Source organism: Gigantopelta aegis, chromosome 11 (assembly GCF_016097555.1).
Source record: "Gigantopelta aegis isolate Gae_Host chromosome 11, Gae_host_genome, whole genome shotgun sequence".
Lineage (NCBI taxonomy): Eukaryota > Metazoa > Mollusca > Gastropoda > Neomphalida > Peltospiridae > Gigantopelta > Gigantopelta aegis.
In genome coordinates, this window is record NC_054709.1 from 2,668,816 (window position 1) to 2,688,577 (window position 19,762).

Sequence of the window (19,762 nt, forward strand, 5' to 3'; positions counted from 1 at the left end):
TGTCATGAACGGTGTACGCACACGAGTTCATTTATCATAACGTAGCCTGAGGACTCTGTAACAGTGTTAGACGGACATTCAGGGCTGTAGCTAGCCGGGAGGGGGGGGGGGGGGGGGGGGGGGGAGGAGGGGGAGGGGGGTGGAGGAGGGGGAGGAGGGGGGAGGGGGAGGGGGGGAGGAGGGAGGAGGGGGGGAGGGGGGGGGGGGGGAGGGGGGAGGGGGAGGGGGGAGGAGGCAAGGGGAAAAAAAAGAAGGAAATGTTTTATTTAACGACGCACTCAACACATTGCATTTACCGTTATATGGCGTCAGACATATGGTTATCGACCACACAGATATTGAGAGAGGAAACCCGGTGTCGCCACTTCAGTGGCTACTCTTTTCGATTGGCAGCAAGGGATATTTTATATGCACCATCGCACAGACAGGATAGTACATACCACGGCCTTTGTTACACCAGTTATGGAGCACTGGCTGAAGCGAGAAATAGCCTAATGGGTCCACCGACGTGGATCGATCCTAGACCGACCGCGCATCAAGCGAACGCTTTACCACTGGGCTACGTCCCGCCCCTTCAATGAAACAAATGCGGAAAGCAGTATAGAAACTTAAAGAAAATTATCTTCTTAACAGTTTTAAGTAGTTTTAGACTATTAACTACTCAGATGCCCCCCCCCCCCCCCCCCCCCAACAAAAACAAATCCTAGCTACGGCCCTGACATTCAGGGCCCATATGCATGACGACCGTATAAATATAAACGCGTTTAACTCTCTAAACGCGTATAGTTATTTGCGTGTAACTTTACCTGCATTTTAGTATGCACAAGTCATGACTATGGTCGCCGATAGCTAACCGCGTATAAAATTGGAAAATTGGAAATGTCGGAGTTCGATGATTATGTCGATGTCATCTGTAAGGGTTTTATGTGTTGCCTCTCGATTAAAAAAAAGGTGAAATAATTGGTGGCCTTCTAAATTATATCAAATATTTATTCAGAACCATGTGTGTGTAACTCGGGGTGGGGTGGAACGGGGTGGGGTGGGGTGATACGATGGTTTGGCCATTTTAAGGGGGTACTCTACACAGCTAAACAGGTTAGGTATTGTATGATTTTACATATTATAATCATGCTATTCATAGTCAGTACGTACCTTTTCCACCATTAAGTAGTTACATTGTACCCACTCATACCGCTCACTCCATATTAAACAGTTTAGCCTAACCCACATTTTTACAAATGTTTGGATAAAATTAATGATGTATAAACATGTATTGTTTTTTTAATTATATAATAGCTTACATAAGTTTAAAATTAATTCATTACTAGGCCTATATTGTAACAAAATGTAGGGCTTTCTATTTATACAAATGTACAAACAATACCTTACGATACATAGCTTTTTCTTTCATTGTCTCAATACTCTCGGAACACTCATGCGGTATTCATGCACGTGCAATGAGGGGATGAGGGATGGGCTTAAGTGTAACTGTCGTCCCTTACTAGTAGTACCATTCAGTGCTTGTATGCTGTTCAATAATGGAAAATCAAGCCAAGAGACATAGGAAAGCGAATTTTACAGACACTGAAATAAGAGTGCTATTAGAAGAAATAAGTGTTGATCATAAAACATTGTTTATGGCCAACAACCAAACTGTCACAAACAGGTTAAAGGGGGATATTGGAAAAGAATAACTGCAAAAATCAGTGCATGCGGCGTGGCAGAACGTACACCACAAGAGGCGAAAGAAAAATGGAGATCGTTGAAAGGGGCCGTCCTAAACAAGCAGAAAAGACAGACGAAAACGGGAGGTGGACCACCAGATAAACCAGTGCCATACAAGGACATCATCGTGACCATAATTGGAGAAAATTCAAACCTCTACACTGGAATAGAAGGTAACCCTAGTTTAATTTACATTATTTTCTTGTATTGTGCAAGAAAACAAAAACAACTATTTTCTAACACATTTAAAAAGTAAAACCAAACTCACATTAATATTTTATTTTTAACAAAACACCATTTCATTTTATAATTTCTTTTAAATTTTATGGCAATGAATTTTATTCAATCAATACGTAATAATGATTATTACAAAAATAAATAATATTAGGTATAATTATTTCTTTTCAGTGCAAGGAACAGACACTTATGAAAACCCACAAACACAAGCAGTCGAGTGCAAGAATAACACTGAAAATACGTGTGTGGTTTCCTCGGAACCCACGCCACATTGCTCAAAGGAATACCCTGAGGATTTGACATCCGTCCAAACTATCTCTGGTCCAACACCTTCATCTCTCACTTTAACACCGCTTTTAAATGTAGACACAACACTATGTCAGGACGATGATAATATAGCAGTTGCTATTGTAAATGAAAGTAAAACATTTGAAGCAAAACAATCAGCTTCACCATCACTTGACAAAATATTAATAACGAAATCAAAGGCCCAAAATAGAAAAAAAAGAAAAAAGTCCTTGGTGGAGAAAGGGCTAGATGATCATGAGAATGATCTCTTTGAGGAATATCTCAAAAGTGAGATAGAAAAAAACAAGGCCATGACCATTTTTTTTCAATAACAAAAACAAAAAGATTTTGTTAGAAATTAAAAAACTTGAAAAAAATTGAAAAGGAAGACGAGTTACATAATTAAATTTTGTAATGAAAACTGCAATAAATTCATTTAATAATAGGGATATTTGTATGAATACCCTGAATGAACTAGTTTTGTAGTTCCTTATTACACCTACATTATTAATGAACAACATGCTATGAACAAGTATGGTTTTTACGTTTTACTTAGGCAAAGTTATTGTTTACGTTTATTTTGTAATTGTAATACGTAATAAAGAAAGCAAATATTTATGTTGTTTCGTGGTCACTTTATTAAGCACAAGGAAGCAAAGTAATATTCAATTAATAATGTAATGTTTATTTAACACGATGGACTTTCAGTGAAAATAATTGTTCATTAATCTCTCTCTGGCAGTTTTTCCAGCAGCAAGCCTGGCACGTTCTATCATTGGGTTGTTTACAGGTAGGACTTCCTCCATGTGGGCATCTGAAGCTTGTTCATAGTCAGGTTCATCGTCACTGTCACTGTCTGTGTCTGGGACATCTAAGTTGAGCCTTCTGGCACGGTTACTTAGCATAACACATACTGCAATAACTTTACATGCCTTGGCAGGAGTCAAACGAAGTCTGCGAAGACAGTGCCATCTCCTCTTCAAAACTCCTATGGCCCGTTCGATAGCTGTACGTGTTGAACTATGACTGAAGTTGTAGTTTCTCTCTTGACGTGTAGTGGGATTAGAAATCGGAGTTAACAACCAGTCACGCAACACATAGCCACTGTTTCCTAAGATGATTCCTCTCATAGGCTGCCTTTTGTTCTCAAAATCTTCGAACAAAGATGACTCTCGTAGTATTCTTGAATCATGTACACTTCCAGGCCATTTCGCAATACAGTTGATGAATATGAGGTTTGCGTAACACGAATCCAGGTGAAAACCCCCTTCGGTCAAAACCTCCTCGGTCAAAACCCCCTCGGTCAAAACCCCCTCCAGTCAAAACCCCCTGCAATAAATAGTCAGACGGTCAAAACCCCCTCTTATTATTATTGTTTGGTATTTATAGTGGTAAAGTTGGTATAATATTAACATAGATGAATAATTGTTTTAATCTCTTTTGAATAATTATCTGAAATATATTTATTTATGTTGTTATTTAGTGTATGTTACACTACATAGACTTTAGGCTTTCAGTGAAGCTACTCATAGACTTAGAATTGTAGTTTTTACAAAATGTTTGATCTTAGAGATAGATGTAATTGGGAAGCCTAGGAAAACTACTTATATAATATAATAGTATAATGAAAGAACTTGATAGTAATTTGCAATATAAGGAAAGAACATGATAGTAATTAGCAACAACAACAACAACAACAGCTTGATCTTGGCTAGCTGCTGCAGGGATTAATGTAATTGGGAAGCCTTGAGAAATCCTTTAAATAATATAATGAAAGAATTTGATAGTAATTAGCAATCTCTGTTACTTATGTGATCTTAGCTATTGAAGGGATCTTAGCTATTGATGGGATTAATGATTGAGCAGTTATTTTTGAACATGAAAGTAGAGTACATGCAGCAAATGTCACATGGGATGCTACAAGAAAATGGTTAGGGTCTGGTCTATTAATCATTCATTCAGTGAACAACCATGGAAGTGATACAAAATCACAAGGGTGGTCAAAAGCTTCTGCATGAAGGATATATGTATACCAAAAAGAACAAGTCTAAGTCTACAGTGCAATGGGAATGCTCCAACAGGGCTTCCTTTTCTTGCAAGGGAGCAGTGACCACAGATATTGAGATCCAGACAGTGATACACACTGTCCAACACACTCATGATCCCAATCCCGACTCTGTTGCAGCTAGTAGGCTGAAAAACACCATGAAGAACGTAAGTGGTACATCGCGGGGTATGCCAACCCAGATAGTCGTGGATACTACAGCAACTGCTACAACTGATATTCGTGCTGCTCTAGGCAACCCAGAAGTTGTGAAACGTACACTACGTCGGGAGCGTGCCAAGCATCTTCCTAAAAATCCACAATCACTTCAAGACTTAATCATCGAGGATCAGTGGATTACGACTGGAGGTGATGATCCACAAATGTTTTTGATCTATGACAATGGTGTGGATTCGCCCAGCCGTATGTTAGTGTTTGCGACTGAAGAGGGACTAACGCATCTGGCTCGTTCGGATGTCTGGTACATGGATGGAACATTTAACTCTGCTCCGCTCCTGTTCCATCAACTGTTTGTCATTCGTGCGCCGCTCGGAGATTCATCGATCAGCTGTGTCTATGCATTTCTCTCAAACAAGAGCCAATCCACATATGAAGAACTGTTACAATCCATCGAGAATAAGTGTCAGGTGCTTGGTTTTCAATTAGATCCATCAACTGTGATCACCGACTACGAGTTAGCCATCATCAACGCTGTCAGTTCAACGTTCGGCCCACACACTAGAAGTCATGGCTGCTTTTATCACCTGACACAGAGCACGTGGAGGAAGATTCAGAGTCTGGGACTTGTACATTTGTATCGGGAGAACAGTGACGTAAAACTTTTCTGTGGCATGTTGGATGGTTTGGCATTTTTGCCAACAGGTGATGTTGTGTCCGGTATCCAATACTTGAGGGAAAACACACCAGAAGGACTTGAACCACTAATCGACTACTTCGATAACACATACGTCTCTGGTCAGTTTCGCCGTATCCAGCTACCAACACAACCAAACGGCATTGTTCCACCCATCAGGATGCGTCGATCGCCTCCAACATTTTCTCCAGAACTCTGGAATGTCCATGACATCACACTAACTAATGGATCTCGAACCAACAACGTGTGTGAAGGCTGGAATAATGCCTTTGCCAAGCTTATCGGACATGCTCACCCAACCATCTGGCGTGCCATAGACAGTCTGCGAAAAGACCAGGCAATGGCATCCACACTGTTACTGCGAGACAACAGGGGTGAGCCCCCAGCAAAACGTGTTCGCCGTAAAACAGTCAAATTGCAGTCTAAGCTCTTGAATTTGTGCACATCCCGCCGAGATGGTGCTAAGTCAATGGAGGATACTCTCAAAGGCATCGGACACTGCATCAGATGGAAATAGATCTAAATGCGATCTAATGGATTATGACTTATACAAAAGTCTATGCAATCAAATGTTATAATATGCAAGTGTGAATAAATATTTTGGGTATTAATTATTTTGTCATTTCTTATAATTATTTTCTAAATAAGGGGGTTTTGACTGGAGGGGGTTTTGACTGGAGGGGGTTTTGACTGAGGGGGTTTTGACCGAGGGGGTTTTGACCGGAGGGGGTTTTGACCGGTCACCGCGTCACACATCAGCTTTAAAACAAATATTAACTGTTTATGCATTTGAAATAATTTACAAATGCATACAAAAGATATTTCAATCATAAATCAACATAAACACTTTATAATCCAGCTAGCACATTACCATATACTTATCAACATATACTCACCCATGCACCTTACCGAAAGCTAATCCTTAAATACCTACCTACCTACCTACCTACCTACCTACCTACATACCTACATACATACATACCTATATACACATGCACATACCTACCGACCTGCACACATACCTACATACCTATATACATACATACATATTCATGAAATATATATTTATAATACATAAATCATCTTACCTGAACATTGATGGAATGGTAGCCTTTCCTGTTAACAAATTCATGTTCATTCTGCGTAGGAGCTTGTATTTGAACTTGAGTCCCATCGATGCATCCAACCACATTTGGAAATCCACTCATGTCATAAAATTTAGTTTTTATGACATCTTGTTTTTTTCCATTGGGTAATCGAACATGGTTTGGTACCTGACGTAGCAAGACGTCGGTGACTCTTGTCACAGTTCGGCTTACGGTTGACTGGTCAACTCCTATAAGCTCCCCACAAACGTCTTGGAAACTGCCACTGGCAAAGTATCTAAGTGTAATTAGCACTCGCAGAAGAGGGGTCAATGAACTCATCCGTTTAGATAACAGAATATCGACGCTGATGTCATCTGTGATTGCTAGAATTTCCTGTCTTCTAAATCTAAACTTGGCAAATATGACATCATCGTCAAAAACATCAAACGGATGAGTTCGGTCCCTAAATATTCTGTTTCTCCTCAGTAATCGGCGTTCTCGATAACGCTGAAGAATGACAGCAGCCATGTTGTTTTCCGACTTCTACGCGGTTAAGATACTTAAACGCACAAAAAATTGTGTGTAACTTTATCCGCGTTTAAGACCTCCGGTTAGTCCTAACCGTGCTTCATGCATAGGGAATTTCAGTTTTTATACGCTGGTTAGAAATTAAACGCGGTTAAAATAGTTATACGGTCGTCATGCATACGGCCCCAGACGGTTATGACGCTCTCATTACAATCTTTCAAGGGTCCGTCTAGCTCTCTTACAGTCAGAGTACTCGGACTAACCAGAACGGTATTTGTATTCGTGGAGCGGAGGGTCCGGCATTGTTCTAGGGATGGGTACAAAATAAAAATAGAAAATCTTTCACGATTTCAATGTTTCGTCCTTGTATTGTCAGTTTCCTCTGACTCAGTCTTCTGAGAGCTACCTACACCATCACATAATTGTCCACTAGCGTAGCCAGGGTTTTATATATGTCACAAAATTATTGGGGGGAGGGGGCAACCCACACTGTATGTATGATTTTATAAACTTTAACTGTACCTGTCTCAACTTATTCCACGGCTGCACTCACCTGGCCTCCTCCTCTGCCGCTAATAAAAGCTGGCCTGACCCACGACACTAGAAAACGACGGCAGATAGTAAAGGAGTTAAGTACAGATGGTCATACTAAGTCCACAGCTAAGGCCGATGTGAAACGGTCTAAATATGATGGAATTATGTATTCGGGAAAAAGAAGACGGAAATTTTCTTCCCTTGCATACGCGCCAGGCAAAGGGGCAGTGCATTAAACAAAAACATATTTTCTTCTTGAAATATTATTGTTTACTGTGATGTCCAAATAGCGGTAGTCATAAATAAAATAAATAAATAAATAAATAAATAAATAAATAAATAAATACATCAATTATAAATTTATAAATTAATAAATTAATTAATTAATTAATTAATTAATTAAATTTAATTTAATTTAATTTAAATAAAACCCCAACTGAATACAAAACAAAACAATTTTTTTTTTTTTTTTTTTTTTTTTTTTTTAAATAACAAATAACAACAAAAGAAAAGAAACGTTAAGTTGAAAAACAAAAACAAAAATAAAGAAAAAAATAAAACAAGCATCTTGAAGCGGTTTTTATTCCGAGTACACGACTACGTTAAACAAAGAAATAACTAATATTACCAAGGTAAAACGAGACCATGAAATGATGAACAAAAACTTACATAAATATATTATTTACTTACTGTTTTCGACAGTTACGTGTTTCTTATCTGAAATATCAGTGATCAGGTTGAACTTCACGTCTTGTTTACGCAGTTTCTTTCACTTTACAATATATATATAATGTGATATACTTTTCAATAACTGACTTAGATCTAAATCTGTCCCTTACACTTTTTAAAAATAACATTCTTTCATGCTCTTGACACCTGAAGGAAACAACTCGCGTGGAAACGGAAATTGACGAGTGGTTACGGAAAACGAAACGGAAAAAAGAAAGGAGAGAAGGCTGCAGTCTATTATTTGTCGTTGCGCATTATTCTCTAGCACGCTGATATGAGTAATCTGCGGGTGCGCTCCTTTCATGTTCCAACTGTTCTGAGTTGGGAACAGGAAGTTACTTCACCAACATGGCTGCTTCTGTTGAGGAAGTATCTGCTGCAACATGATACTTGAATCGGAATAAGACGACAATGATGATGATAGTCTATCACTGACCATGTTGACTATTCTATAATGTTTGAAATAATAAATTTTATATACATTGTATAAACCACAATTAGCCTACATTTGCTATTCGGCGCCGCACCGGTCACGGGTTTAGTACGAGTGCCTAACCCATTGTTATCAGCAATTTGGACGGGAGGAAGGAAATGGTTTATTTAACGACGCGCTCAGCACATTTTATTTACGGTTATATGGCGTCGGGCATATGGTAATTAAGGACCACACATATATTGAGGGAGGAAACCCGCTGTCGCCACTTCATGGGCTACTCTTTTCGATTATCAGCAAGGGATCTTTTATATGCACCACCCTATAGACAGGATAGCACATACCACGGCCTTTGGTGTACCACTGGCTGGAGCGAGAAATAGCCCAATGGGCCCACTGATGGGGATCGATCCCAAACCGATCGCGCATCAACCGAGCGCTTTACCACTGGGTTACGTCTCGCCCCCTATTAGCAATTAGATTAGCACCTTTTATTATTGGTAGTAGTAGTAGTAGTAGTAGTAGTAGTAGGAGTAGTAGTAATTGTTGTAGTACTAGTAGTCGTAGTAGTCGTAGTCGTAGTAGTAGTAATTGTTGTAGTACTAGTAGTCGTAGTAGTCGTAGTCGTAGTAGTCGTAGTCGTCGTAGTAGTAGTCGTAGTAGTAGTAATTGTCGTAGTACTAGTAGTCGTAGTAGTCGTAGTCGTCGTAGAAGTCGTAGTAGTAGTCGTAGTCGTAGTCTAGTAGTTGTAGTAGTCGTAGTAGTAGTCGTAGTCGTAGTCGTAGTCGTAGTAGTAGTTTAGTCGCACCCAGTTATAAGTCGCGCTATTTGTATTTTCCGTAAGCAAACTACCATTAATTTTGTTTAAGTTCACAGCACAGATGTGCAGTCGTGCAGCAAAGAACATTTTAAAGGGACATTCCTGAGTTTGCTGCATTGTAAGATGTTTCCAACTAATAAAATATTTCTACGATTATATTACATATTAAATACATATTAAATATATTTTCCTGTTTAGAATATCAGTATTGTCTGTATATTCAATATGTTTCTGGTCGTTTTAATATTTGTAAGAAGCCCAAACTGGAATTTGTCTGCAAATAATTTCGTACGAACGAAAATTTTATTTTAAAGAAATAAAATGAAATTTAACCTAGTACACATTTATTAGAACGATCAAAAAGACGTTTAATATACAGCCATTATTTTATGCAGAAAAATATATTTGTTATGTAATTACAATCGTTAGAAAGTCGACATCTTAAAAATTGTAGCAAACTCATGAATGTCCCTTTAATATATATTGTTTTTTGTAAGGTTGTATCTCTAAAATTCATTATTTTATGTGCATGAACAAAAATGGTTAAAAAAAAAAAAAAAAAAGCATGACCCGTATCTATAATTATTATAACATGTATTTTTTTTTTTTTTTTTTTAATTATTATTTATGGCGTTCATGCAAAAAACCCAACAAAAACAAACAAAAAAACACATTAATAATGGAAAAAGTGTCGTCTGCATGTACATGTTTACATTTGCGTAGTAGTGAGTGACGTCAGTTCATCGGGTTTTTTATGGAATCAAAGCCGCTAAAATTTAAAAAAGTAAACTTAGATACTGTCAGTACTAACTTTGAATAAATAATAAATGCATATTCAGATGAAAAAAAAAAAAAAAAAACATCACCAAAGCTATTAAAAAACAAAACGGTAGACGTTTGTCCCACCTTACCTTGTATGCAACAATTTGGTGACTGCTAAATCTTACCACCACCATCACCATCCCCCCCTCCTAGTGTCTTGCGCCTTCCATGCTTGTTCGTTCCAATAGTTCATCCCCTCCCCCTCCACACACACACACACACACACACACACACACACACACACGGGTGCAGACGGACGAGTTAAAACATGGAAGTACCAGTCCGACGGGCGATCTGTCTTTTTGATTTTGTTTGCCACGTGATGTTGATCACTTACCAGGTGTTCTTAATAATGTTAATATATATATAATAAACTGACGATCAAAAGAAAGTATACCAATTATTTTTTCAAAGTATTAAAAACAACACAAAACACAAGTTGAAAGTATAATAATTTGGCGATAAATAAACACGAGTATACTCAATAAAACCCATAAAATGATAATATCACAGCTCGCCTGTCTGTCTGTTCTGTCTGTCTGTCTGTTCTGTCTGTCTGTCTGTTCTGTCTGTTCTGTCTGTCTGTCTGTTCTGTCTGTCTGTCTGTTCTGTCAAAAATGCGTGTTTTTAACAAAAATTTACATTTTGAATAGAATCCCCAAATTTCTCATAGTTTCTCATTTATCACATTCATTTGGGTTTTTTTATAAATGATCAAATAAAGACTATTTTTAACTATTTGGTATTTAGTTATTTCTATAAATGGGACGGGGCGTAGCCCAGCGGTAAAGCGTTCGCTCGTTGCGTGGTCGGTCTGGAATCGACCTCCGCCGGGTTTCCCATTTGGGCTATTTCTTTTTCCAGCCAGTGCACCACGACTGATATATCAAAGGCCGTGGTATGTGCTATCCATTCTGTGGGATGGTGCATATTATAAAAGATCCCTTAGTGCGTCGTTAAATAAAACATTTCCTTCTTCATTTCCATAAATATCAGGTGCAGATCCAGTGTGTGAGTGGAATTAAGGGGGTGGGTGGAATTAAGGGGGTGGGTGGGGCGCCGATGATGTTATGAGGTATTTGAATTGGCTTTTATTACTTTTACTACAGCGAAACAAATAGGGGCACTAGCCCCTCGGCACCCCATCCCCCAGATCCGCACCTGGATAGAAAATGTTCCGCCGAAATAAGGTACAGCTATGAACAATGTACAATATGACTGACGTACATAACTGCATATTAATTAACTGGGTTATGTGCAGCTATTGTATAACAAGACATAGTATTAACCCCACGTTAACCAATGTCAGATACATACTCTTCCAAAAAAGTACGGGAACTTGAAATATTAAAGGGACAGACCCTAGTTAGAACCTGTGAAAATTAACAATTAGTTTAGTTAATCTTCAAACCTGTAACACATTTGGATAACGTTACAATTGAGTAAAACATGAGTCTGTGACTTTAAAATGGTAAAATACCCTCTAAAAATAGACTAACACTCGACTCCATAACCGTTACTTTTCAGACGCACGTGCGTTTTTTAAAATATGAGAAATGCACTTTGTGATATTAAAAAACCAAAAACACTTCGAATGTACGGGAATTGATAATATAAACCATAAAATCTAAGTAAAGTATGATTTCGGTTATCGAAAACGGCTACAATAGTAAAAAAATATGCCTTAGTGTTTAAAAACTAGGGTATGTCCCTTTAATGTTAATATCAACTATTAGACCGAGCATACGTTTTAACCACATATATCCTAGTAAAGAACGTTCAGGTCTGTTTATTAACACACCGAAACACATTGCTGCTAATCTGAAAGAGTAGCCCATTGTGTGGTGACAGCGGGTTTCCTCCCTCAATATTTATTGTCACCACACAATGGGCTACTCTTTCAGATTAGCAGCAAGGGATCTTTTATATGTACAATCCCATAGACAGGATAGCACATACCACAGCCTTTGGTGTACCAGTCGTGGTGCACTGGCTGGAGCGAGAAATAGCCCAATGGGCCCACCGACGGGGATCGATCCCAGACCGACTTCGCATTAAGCGAGCGCTTTACCACTGGGCTACATATTGCGCCTAGTGTTATGGTTTCCTCGGAAAGATCCAATTGATGGGTGTAAATGTTCCAACATGCAACAGCAATAATAGTGGGGTTTTTTTATTTCGTTAGATACACCAAGCTGATATGTTGAGTGCGTCGTTAAATAAAGTATTTCCTTTCCTTTCACAATCCGATGTGTATTGTTTTGTGCTGGGATGTCAGCTCATGAAAATGTACACTGAGTTTAGTTAATCTATAAACCTGTAACACATTTGGATAAAATTACAATTTAGTGAAACATGAGTCTCTGACAAAAAAAGAGAAAAAAAGCATCTTTAAGCGGTTTTTATTCAGAGTACACTGAACTGAACTGAACTTTATTTACACTCTGACCGTAATTCAACGGCATATGAGGTACATTGAAAAATATAATTAAATAAATAAATAAATGACAAGATAGCACATTCGTCATAATAATGTACATCAGATAAAACAAGTGTATATCTATTGTATTCATACTTGCATTTGAAGACATGCATTGCATATACAAATAAAATGAAATTGTAAAAACAGACTACGACTACGTTAAACAAAGAAATAACTAATATTACCAAGGAAAAACGAGACCATTAAATGATTAACAAAAACTTACATAAATATATTATTTACTTACTGTTTTCGACAGTTACGTGTTTCTTATCTGAAATATCAGTGATCAGGTTGAACTTCACGTCTTGTTTACGCAGTTTCTTTCACTTTACAATATATATATAATGTGGTATACTTTTCAATAACTGACTTCAGATCTAAATCTGTCCCTTACACTTTTTAAAAATAATAATATCTCATGCTGCATGACACCTGAAGTAAACAACTCGCGGGGAAACGGAAATTGACAAGTTATGGAAATCGAAACGGGAAAAAAGAAAGGAGAGAAGGCTTCAGTCTATTGTTTGTCGTTTCGCGTTATTCTCTAGCATGCTGACATGAGTAATCTGTAAATTTCCACAATTCTATTAATAGGTTGTTAAAATGTCATATTGTTGTTTCCATCTCCCCATGCTGAAATTTATTTTTAGATACCTGTAATCTAAACAGGCTATTGCGTAAACATTAAACACTGGCCAGAGCCGTAACTATTGTGAGGAGGGGGCAAGGGGGCATGCCCCCGGACCCCCTAGTGTCTTGCGCCTTCCATGCTTGTTCGTTCCAATAGTACATCCCCTCCCCCTCCACACACACACACACACACGGGTGCAGACGGACGAGTTAAAAAATGGAATTACCAGTCCGACGGGCGATCTGTCTTTTTGATTTTGTTGGCCACGTGATTTTTATCACTTACCAGGTGTTCTTAATAATGTTTTGTCAATATATTCATACACATGTATATCATTTGAAATGTAGACACTGTATATTATAATATTATTAATAATATATTTTTCTATAGACTGGCGGACTAGTAGAAATTATTGCGGGCTAGTAAATGTTCAATCTAATTAAAATTAGCTCCACTATTACATGTGGATCTAAAGACAGCCAGTTGGAGCTCATGTCCACCAATCAAAACCTTACTTGCAGAATCCTGCCAGTGATTTAAAAATAATTTGAAAACATTTCGAATTACCCTGAGGGTATACGACATGTTTCGTGTGAATTACGAATGCCTTAAAACATATTTTATTTTATAAAATAAATAATTTGTAATGTAAAACTGAAGACTGATTTAGTTTTTTTTTAATTTTATAAATAAATAAATAATTTTTAATGTAAAATTGAAGACTGATAACCCACCCCGTACGTATTGGTATGGTTCGCTGTATTGCGGCCACTAAAATAGACTCGCCCGATATTTTTAGAATTTGTAAGCTCCCAAATAACGTTATAAAAGGCGAAGTGTGATTGGTCAATATTTAAATTATTATCTCGGAGCCACCCACTTAACGAATAAGTGGTTACTTGGGTGACACCGAGGATTATATAGCAATGACATTTGTCATCCGTTTAGGTGGCGCACCCCTTGGGGTGTAGAGCTCACGAATGCTTGAGGAGAACGGCGAGGGCACCTCACTCTAAGAACTGGATCAATCCACCCGTCAACCATCAACAACAATGACTTCTTATACGTTTCACAACCACACCAGACGGCGGCTCGCGGGCTATTCTCATATATCATTATATTCATACCACTCATCTCATTTAAATACGGCCCATCTGTGTTCTATGGATGACCTGGGGGGGCGGGATGGGGGGGGGGGGGGCGACGCCGTGGTAGGGTGCATATTTGGTGCGATAGGGCGTTGGCGGTTTGGGCCGGTAGGGATGCCTGTTAGGAGGCCTCCCCCCCCCCCCCCATGGAAATCCGGATCTACCTTATTGGGCCCCCGCCTGTTGGAGCGCCGGACTGCTCGGTGACGCTGGGTTCCCCCCTTTGCGAATCCTTTTTCCTCTAGGGCTAAAGTTAAATAATAAAAATAAAAAAAATAAAAAAAATATATATATATATAATATATATATATGTATAAATATTATTATTAAATATATAAGTATAGTATATATTATTTTTGAACTGCCCGATTGAAAATTTAATTACAATTATGCACCTTCTAATTATATTATAAAACAATAGAATGTTACAGGTTTAATTCTAACTATGGTGCTCTTATATTAATATAAATATAAACATATGTAATGATAGACCCCAAATTATTTTTAATTTTGGCTCTGTTTTTAAGTGGTCTTACCACACTATTAAAAATTGTCACCTTCATCTCTTTCACACACTCCCCCCCCCCCCCCCCCCCCCCTCCCGCCCCGGAGTCGGTCACTGGCGAAGTCAGAGGCTGAATCCGGGGTGGGCGTGCCTGAACCTTAGTGGATAGGGGCACGCAAAATGAGTTGCCAGTTACCAGTAAATTATTATTTACAGACGAAATGTTACCTGGACATTGGGGACTACGCAGTGTTGTTAGTTTTAAATCACTGGCAGGATTCTGCAAGTAAGGTTTTGATTGGTGGACATGAGCTCCAACTGGCTGGTGTTAGATCCACATGTAATAGTGGAGCTAATTTTAATTAGATTGGTAAATGTTAGTTAGTTGGTTCTGGTCCGGCGGGCTGTTCCATTTCTGTACCCATGCATACACACACACACACACACAAACACACACAAACACACACGGACGAGGGTAAAATGTTTTTAAAAAGTAATAAAATCGGCGATTTTTTTAAATATGTTTTATAAGTTTAAATTATGATTATATTCCTTCTTCGTTTTTGTGTTAATCATTAAAGTGCATACAGTCAAAGGTGAAATGGTGTTTCTGATAATCATCAGGATTAAAATTGGAGGGGGAAATGCGTGTTTTTAACAAAAAAAATAACATTTTGAACAGAATTCCCAAATTTCTCATATTTTCTCACATATCACATTCATCTGTTTTTTAATAAATGGTCAAATAAAGACTATTTTTAATTGTTTTGTATTTAGTTATTAAATTTCCATAAATGGAGCGGGACGTAGGCCAGTGGTAAAGCGCTCGCTCGATGCGCGGTCGGTGAGCCCATTTAGGCTATCTCTTGTTTCAGCCAGTGCACCACGATTGGTATATCAAAGGTCGTGGTATGTGCTATCCTGTATGTGGGATGGTGCATATAAAAGATTTCTTGCTGCTAATCGAAAAAGAGTAGCCCATGAAGTGGCGACAGCGGGTTTCCTCTCTCAATATCTTTGTAGTTCTTAACCATATGTCTGACGCCATATAACCGTAAATAAAAGGTGTTGAATGCGTCGTAAAATAAAACAGTTCCTTCTTCTTCATTTCCATAAATATAAGGTGCAGATCTAGGGGGTGGAATTAACGGGGTGGGTGGGGCGCCGATCATGTTAAAAGGTGTTTGAATAGGCTTTTATTACGTTTTACTACTGCGAAATAAATAGGGGCACATGCCCCACGGCACCCCACCCCCAGATCCGCACCTGGATAGAACATTGTCCGCCAATATAAGGTACAGCTATGAACAATGTACAACATGATTGACGTACATGTCATAACTGCATATTAATTAATTGGGTTGTGTGCAGCTATTGTATAACAAGACATAGTATTAACCTCACGTTAACCAATGTCAGATATATACTCTTCCAAAAAAGTAGGGGAACTTGAAATATTAATATTAATATCAACTATTAGACCGAGCATATGTTTTAACCACAGATATCCTAGTAAAGAACATTCAGGTCTGTTTATCAACACACCGAAACACATTCCATAGTTTGCACGTGCATTACGCAGTTGCCCCGTACACGTGCGTGGGGTATCAGTCTCGATTTTGACAATTTCCAGGAAGGTCCATTAATCACTGTGGAACATTATTTCTGTCAAACTTTTTCATTATGTTGATCATACAGTTGTTACTGTTTTGTAGTCATTTTTATTGTTCGAATTTGCGATTTACTAATAAGAAAACGTCATCTTTCAAATTTCACTTCTGACCCCAATCGTCCTTCAAGATATTTGGTGGTCATAAAACCTACTGTAATACTGAACTACCGGTTTGTTGTGGTCAAATGATTGTGTAATTCGTGGATTAGTGCAGTCAGCTAGTAACACGAAGTTATGATACTACCTTTTTGATCAACGAATTTAAACACCCAACAGAATGTGTATTTTAGGACATCCCTGTGGTATTTAATTTTAAAAGTTATAATCGCTTCTTTTGTTATAGACACTAATGTAGACTTGTTATAAATATAGTTTACTGTTTGAAATAGTTTAAATGTTTCACTTCTAGTCATGCTAAATTTATTTTTGATTATATAACAATTATCTGCAAATTGGTTCAACATTCCACAGATCAACATTGTGAAATCTTATCCGAGACGGGTAAATGTTCATGTTAGCAAGGTATCCTTGAACTGTGACCTACCCTTTAATGTTTTTTCTAAAATGTATTTATAGAAATCTAATATCATAATTGAGGCGTGTGCCAATCGGTTACATTAAAATACTGACTTGAGCTTTTATGACATTAGAACACCCGTATTACACTAAATATACAGATGCATACAAAGTTTGTAAAGTTTGTTTTATTTAACGACGCCGCTAGAGCACATTGATTTTTTATCTTATCATCGGCTATTGGACGTCAAACATATGGTCATTCTGACACTGTTTTTAGAGGAAACCCGCTGTCGCCACATAGGCTACTCTTTTTACGACAGGCAGCAAGGGATCTTTTATTTGCGCTTCCCACAGGCAGGATAGCACAAACCATGGCCTTTGTTGAACCAGTTATGGATCACTGGTCGGTGCAACTGGTTTACACCTACCCATTGAGCCTTGCGGAGCACTCACTCAGGGTTTGGAGTCGGTATCTGGATTAAAAATCCCATGCCTCTACTGGGATCCGAACCCAGTATCTACCAGCCTGTAGACCGATGGCCTGCCACGACGCCACCGAGGCCGGTACAGATGCATACATGCATACACATACACACACATACATACATACATACATACATACATACAGTGCGTTAATATCTATGTATGTAACAGTCAACCTCGACATGCATACTATATATATTCATACATCAATACATACTAGCCAGTGCCAGGTCTGCCCACTGTTTCGTACACGTAAGCGGGATCGACCGCGTAGATTGTAGGCCCCATGCATGTGGTTGAGTTAAAGAGCATCCTTTTTATGGATGCCTTGATAGCTCAGAGCGCATCGTGGTTAGTCTCGCAATTTACGGGCGATTCGGTGCTACAGGTTCGAGTCCCAGCAACGGCATTGGACAATTTGTGAGGTCAGAAAGGGTTTAATTATCCCCTGTGCCAGTGCGTTAATAGCTATGTATGTAACAGTCAACCTCGACATACATACAATATATAGATATTCATACATCAATACATACATACATACATACATATAATATTGTAATGTTTTAATATTACAACAGTGGCTCGTACAATGCCCATTCTCTGTTGAAGCGTTCATACTCACATTTACTAAATGCTATAATTTGTTACATGTGAATATTCTAAATAATAAAATGTAAGTACTTCTAATTTAAATTATCAAAAACGGCTTTTAATAGTAAAAGAAATTATTTGTAGTGTTTGAAAACTAGGGCATGCCACTTCAGTGCCCATCCCCCACTCCACAACAGTGTGTTATTACGTTTCGCATCATCTAAGACAATCCTTTTAAAGACAAGTACCGTTACATGACATGGCCAAGCAGTTCACAATGTCAACCGTGCTGTGATAAATGTGCATATATGCACGCAAATCACAAGTGACTGATGTTTAGTCGTAGTTTTCACAATTTTATCAACAAAATGAACTTGTGACAGATTCTAATATATCCAAGTATCCAAGTATCCAAGTACAAATAACAACAAAAGTGTTGTTGTCAAACAAAAGGTACTTTATTTATGAATTATTACCCATATGGGCTCAAATATACGGGGTAATATTTTTTCGATCTCTGCACAGTGTGCAGATTGCTTCTACAGCCACTGATTGGCTGGCTTAAAAATCACGATGTTTGGTCGGTTGCTTGTCATGGCCGGAACTTCACTTTCATTCATATAATGTTTCCATTCATGAGTCAGATTACACATACGTTATACGATATACAAAGATTTACAACAAATGGACTCGCTTGTTTCGTAAACATGAAATGGTATATTTTCATAAGCAGCGGCTTTAGTAATATATAAAAATAATTATTTTCAAATGCAAATACAGTCGTATTATTTTGTACTGTAAACATTTGGCTGTAAAAAGAACGCCGTTATGCTATGACGTCACTTACATTACGTCATGTAATGTGCGTAAGATTATATGACGTAATGGCTGATGGCTTTGTTGTAGACTGCAGAGGAATTTTTACATTAAAAATCAGTTAAAATTGCCAATGGGTAATAAAGAGAATAACCAACTCGCTACGAGGAGTTACGAATTATCTGTCCCTCGTGAATGAATGTTGTAAAACCCTCGCCAAAGGCTCGGGTTTACAACATTCATTCACTCGGGACAGATAATTCGTAATTCCTCGTAGCTCGTTAGTTATTCTCTAAGTAAACATATATTTTTAATGATATATTGAGCCTCTTCACTTCCTCACAATATTGTATAAAACTGGTTCTTATTGCTAACACCAACAGACAAATGGCTTGAAAAATAACTTTATTATTTGACCATTTCATCGTTAGAATGTTAACTAAACAGCACTGTCATATTTGCCGTGTTTATTTCATGTTTTTCAATAACATTTAATACTACAACAAGGAACCATATAGAAACAGTATCAATATATAGGAATTAATTTGTTGTTTTGTCCCCATTTATTTGATTGTGGGATACAAATAATATTGATTAATGACAATATTTACTGAGAGGCATAAATAACGCAATGGGTATTTCGCTGATATTTTCATATATAATTATTATGTCATCTATATTAGACATGCAGACAAATGACATATTAGTAACAACTGTAACTGAAAGAAGATATTGTTTAAATTAGGAATTAAAAAAAATATATATATAATGTTATTTTATACAAAAAAAT

The 19,762-nt window shown here is 37.9% G+C and overlaps 1 protein-coding gene across 1 annotated transcript; it reads right to left on the reverse strand.

The window, feature by feature from the left end:
* Window positions 1-6,247: 6,247 nt before the first annotated feature.
* LOC121385495 (putative nuclease HARBI1) lies at window positions 6,248-6,784 on the reverse strand. The gene has a single exon (XM_041516195.1). It carries the CDS (start codon window positions 6,782-6,784, stop codon window positions 6,248-6,250), a length of 537 nt encoding a protein of 178 aa, XP_041372129.1.
* Window positions 6,785-19,762: the final 12,978 nt, after the last annotated feature.

What these genes read in the sequence shown, in the direction of transcription:
- LOC121385495 (XM_041516195.1), bottom strand. Translation starts at nt 6,784, where the DNA reads ATGGCTGCTGTCATTCTTCAGCGTTATCGAGAACGCCGATTACTGAGG.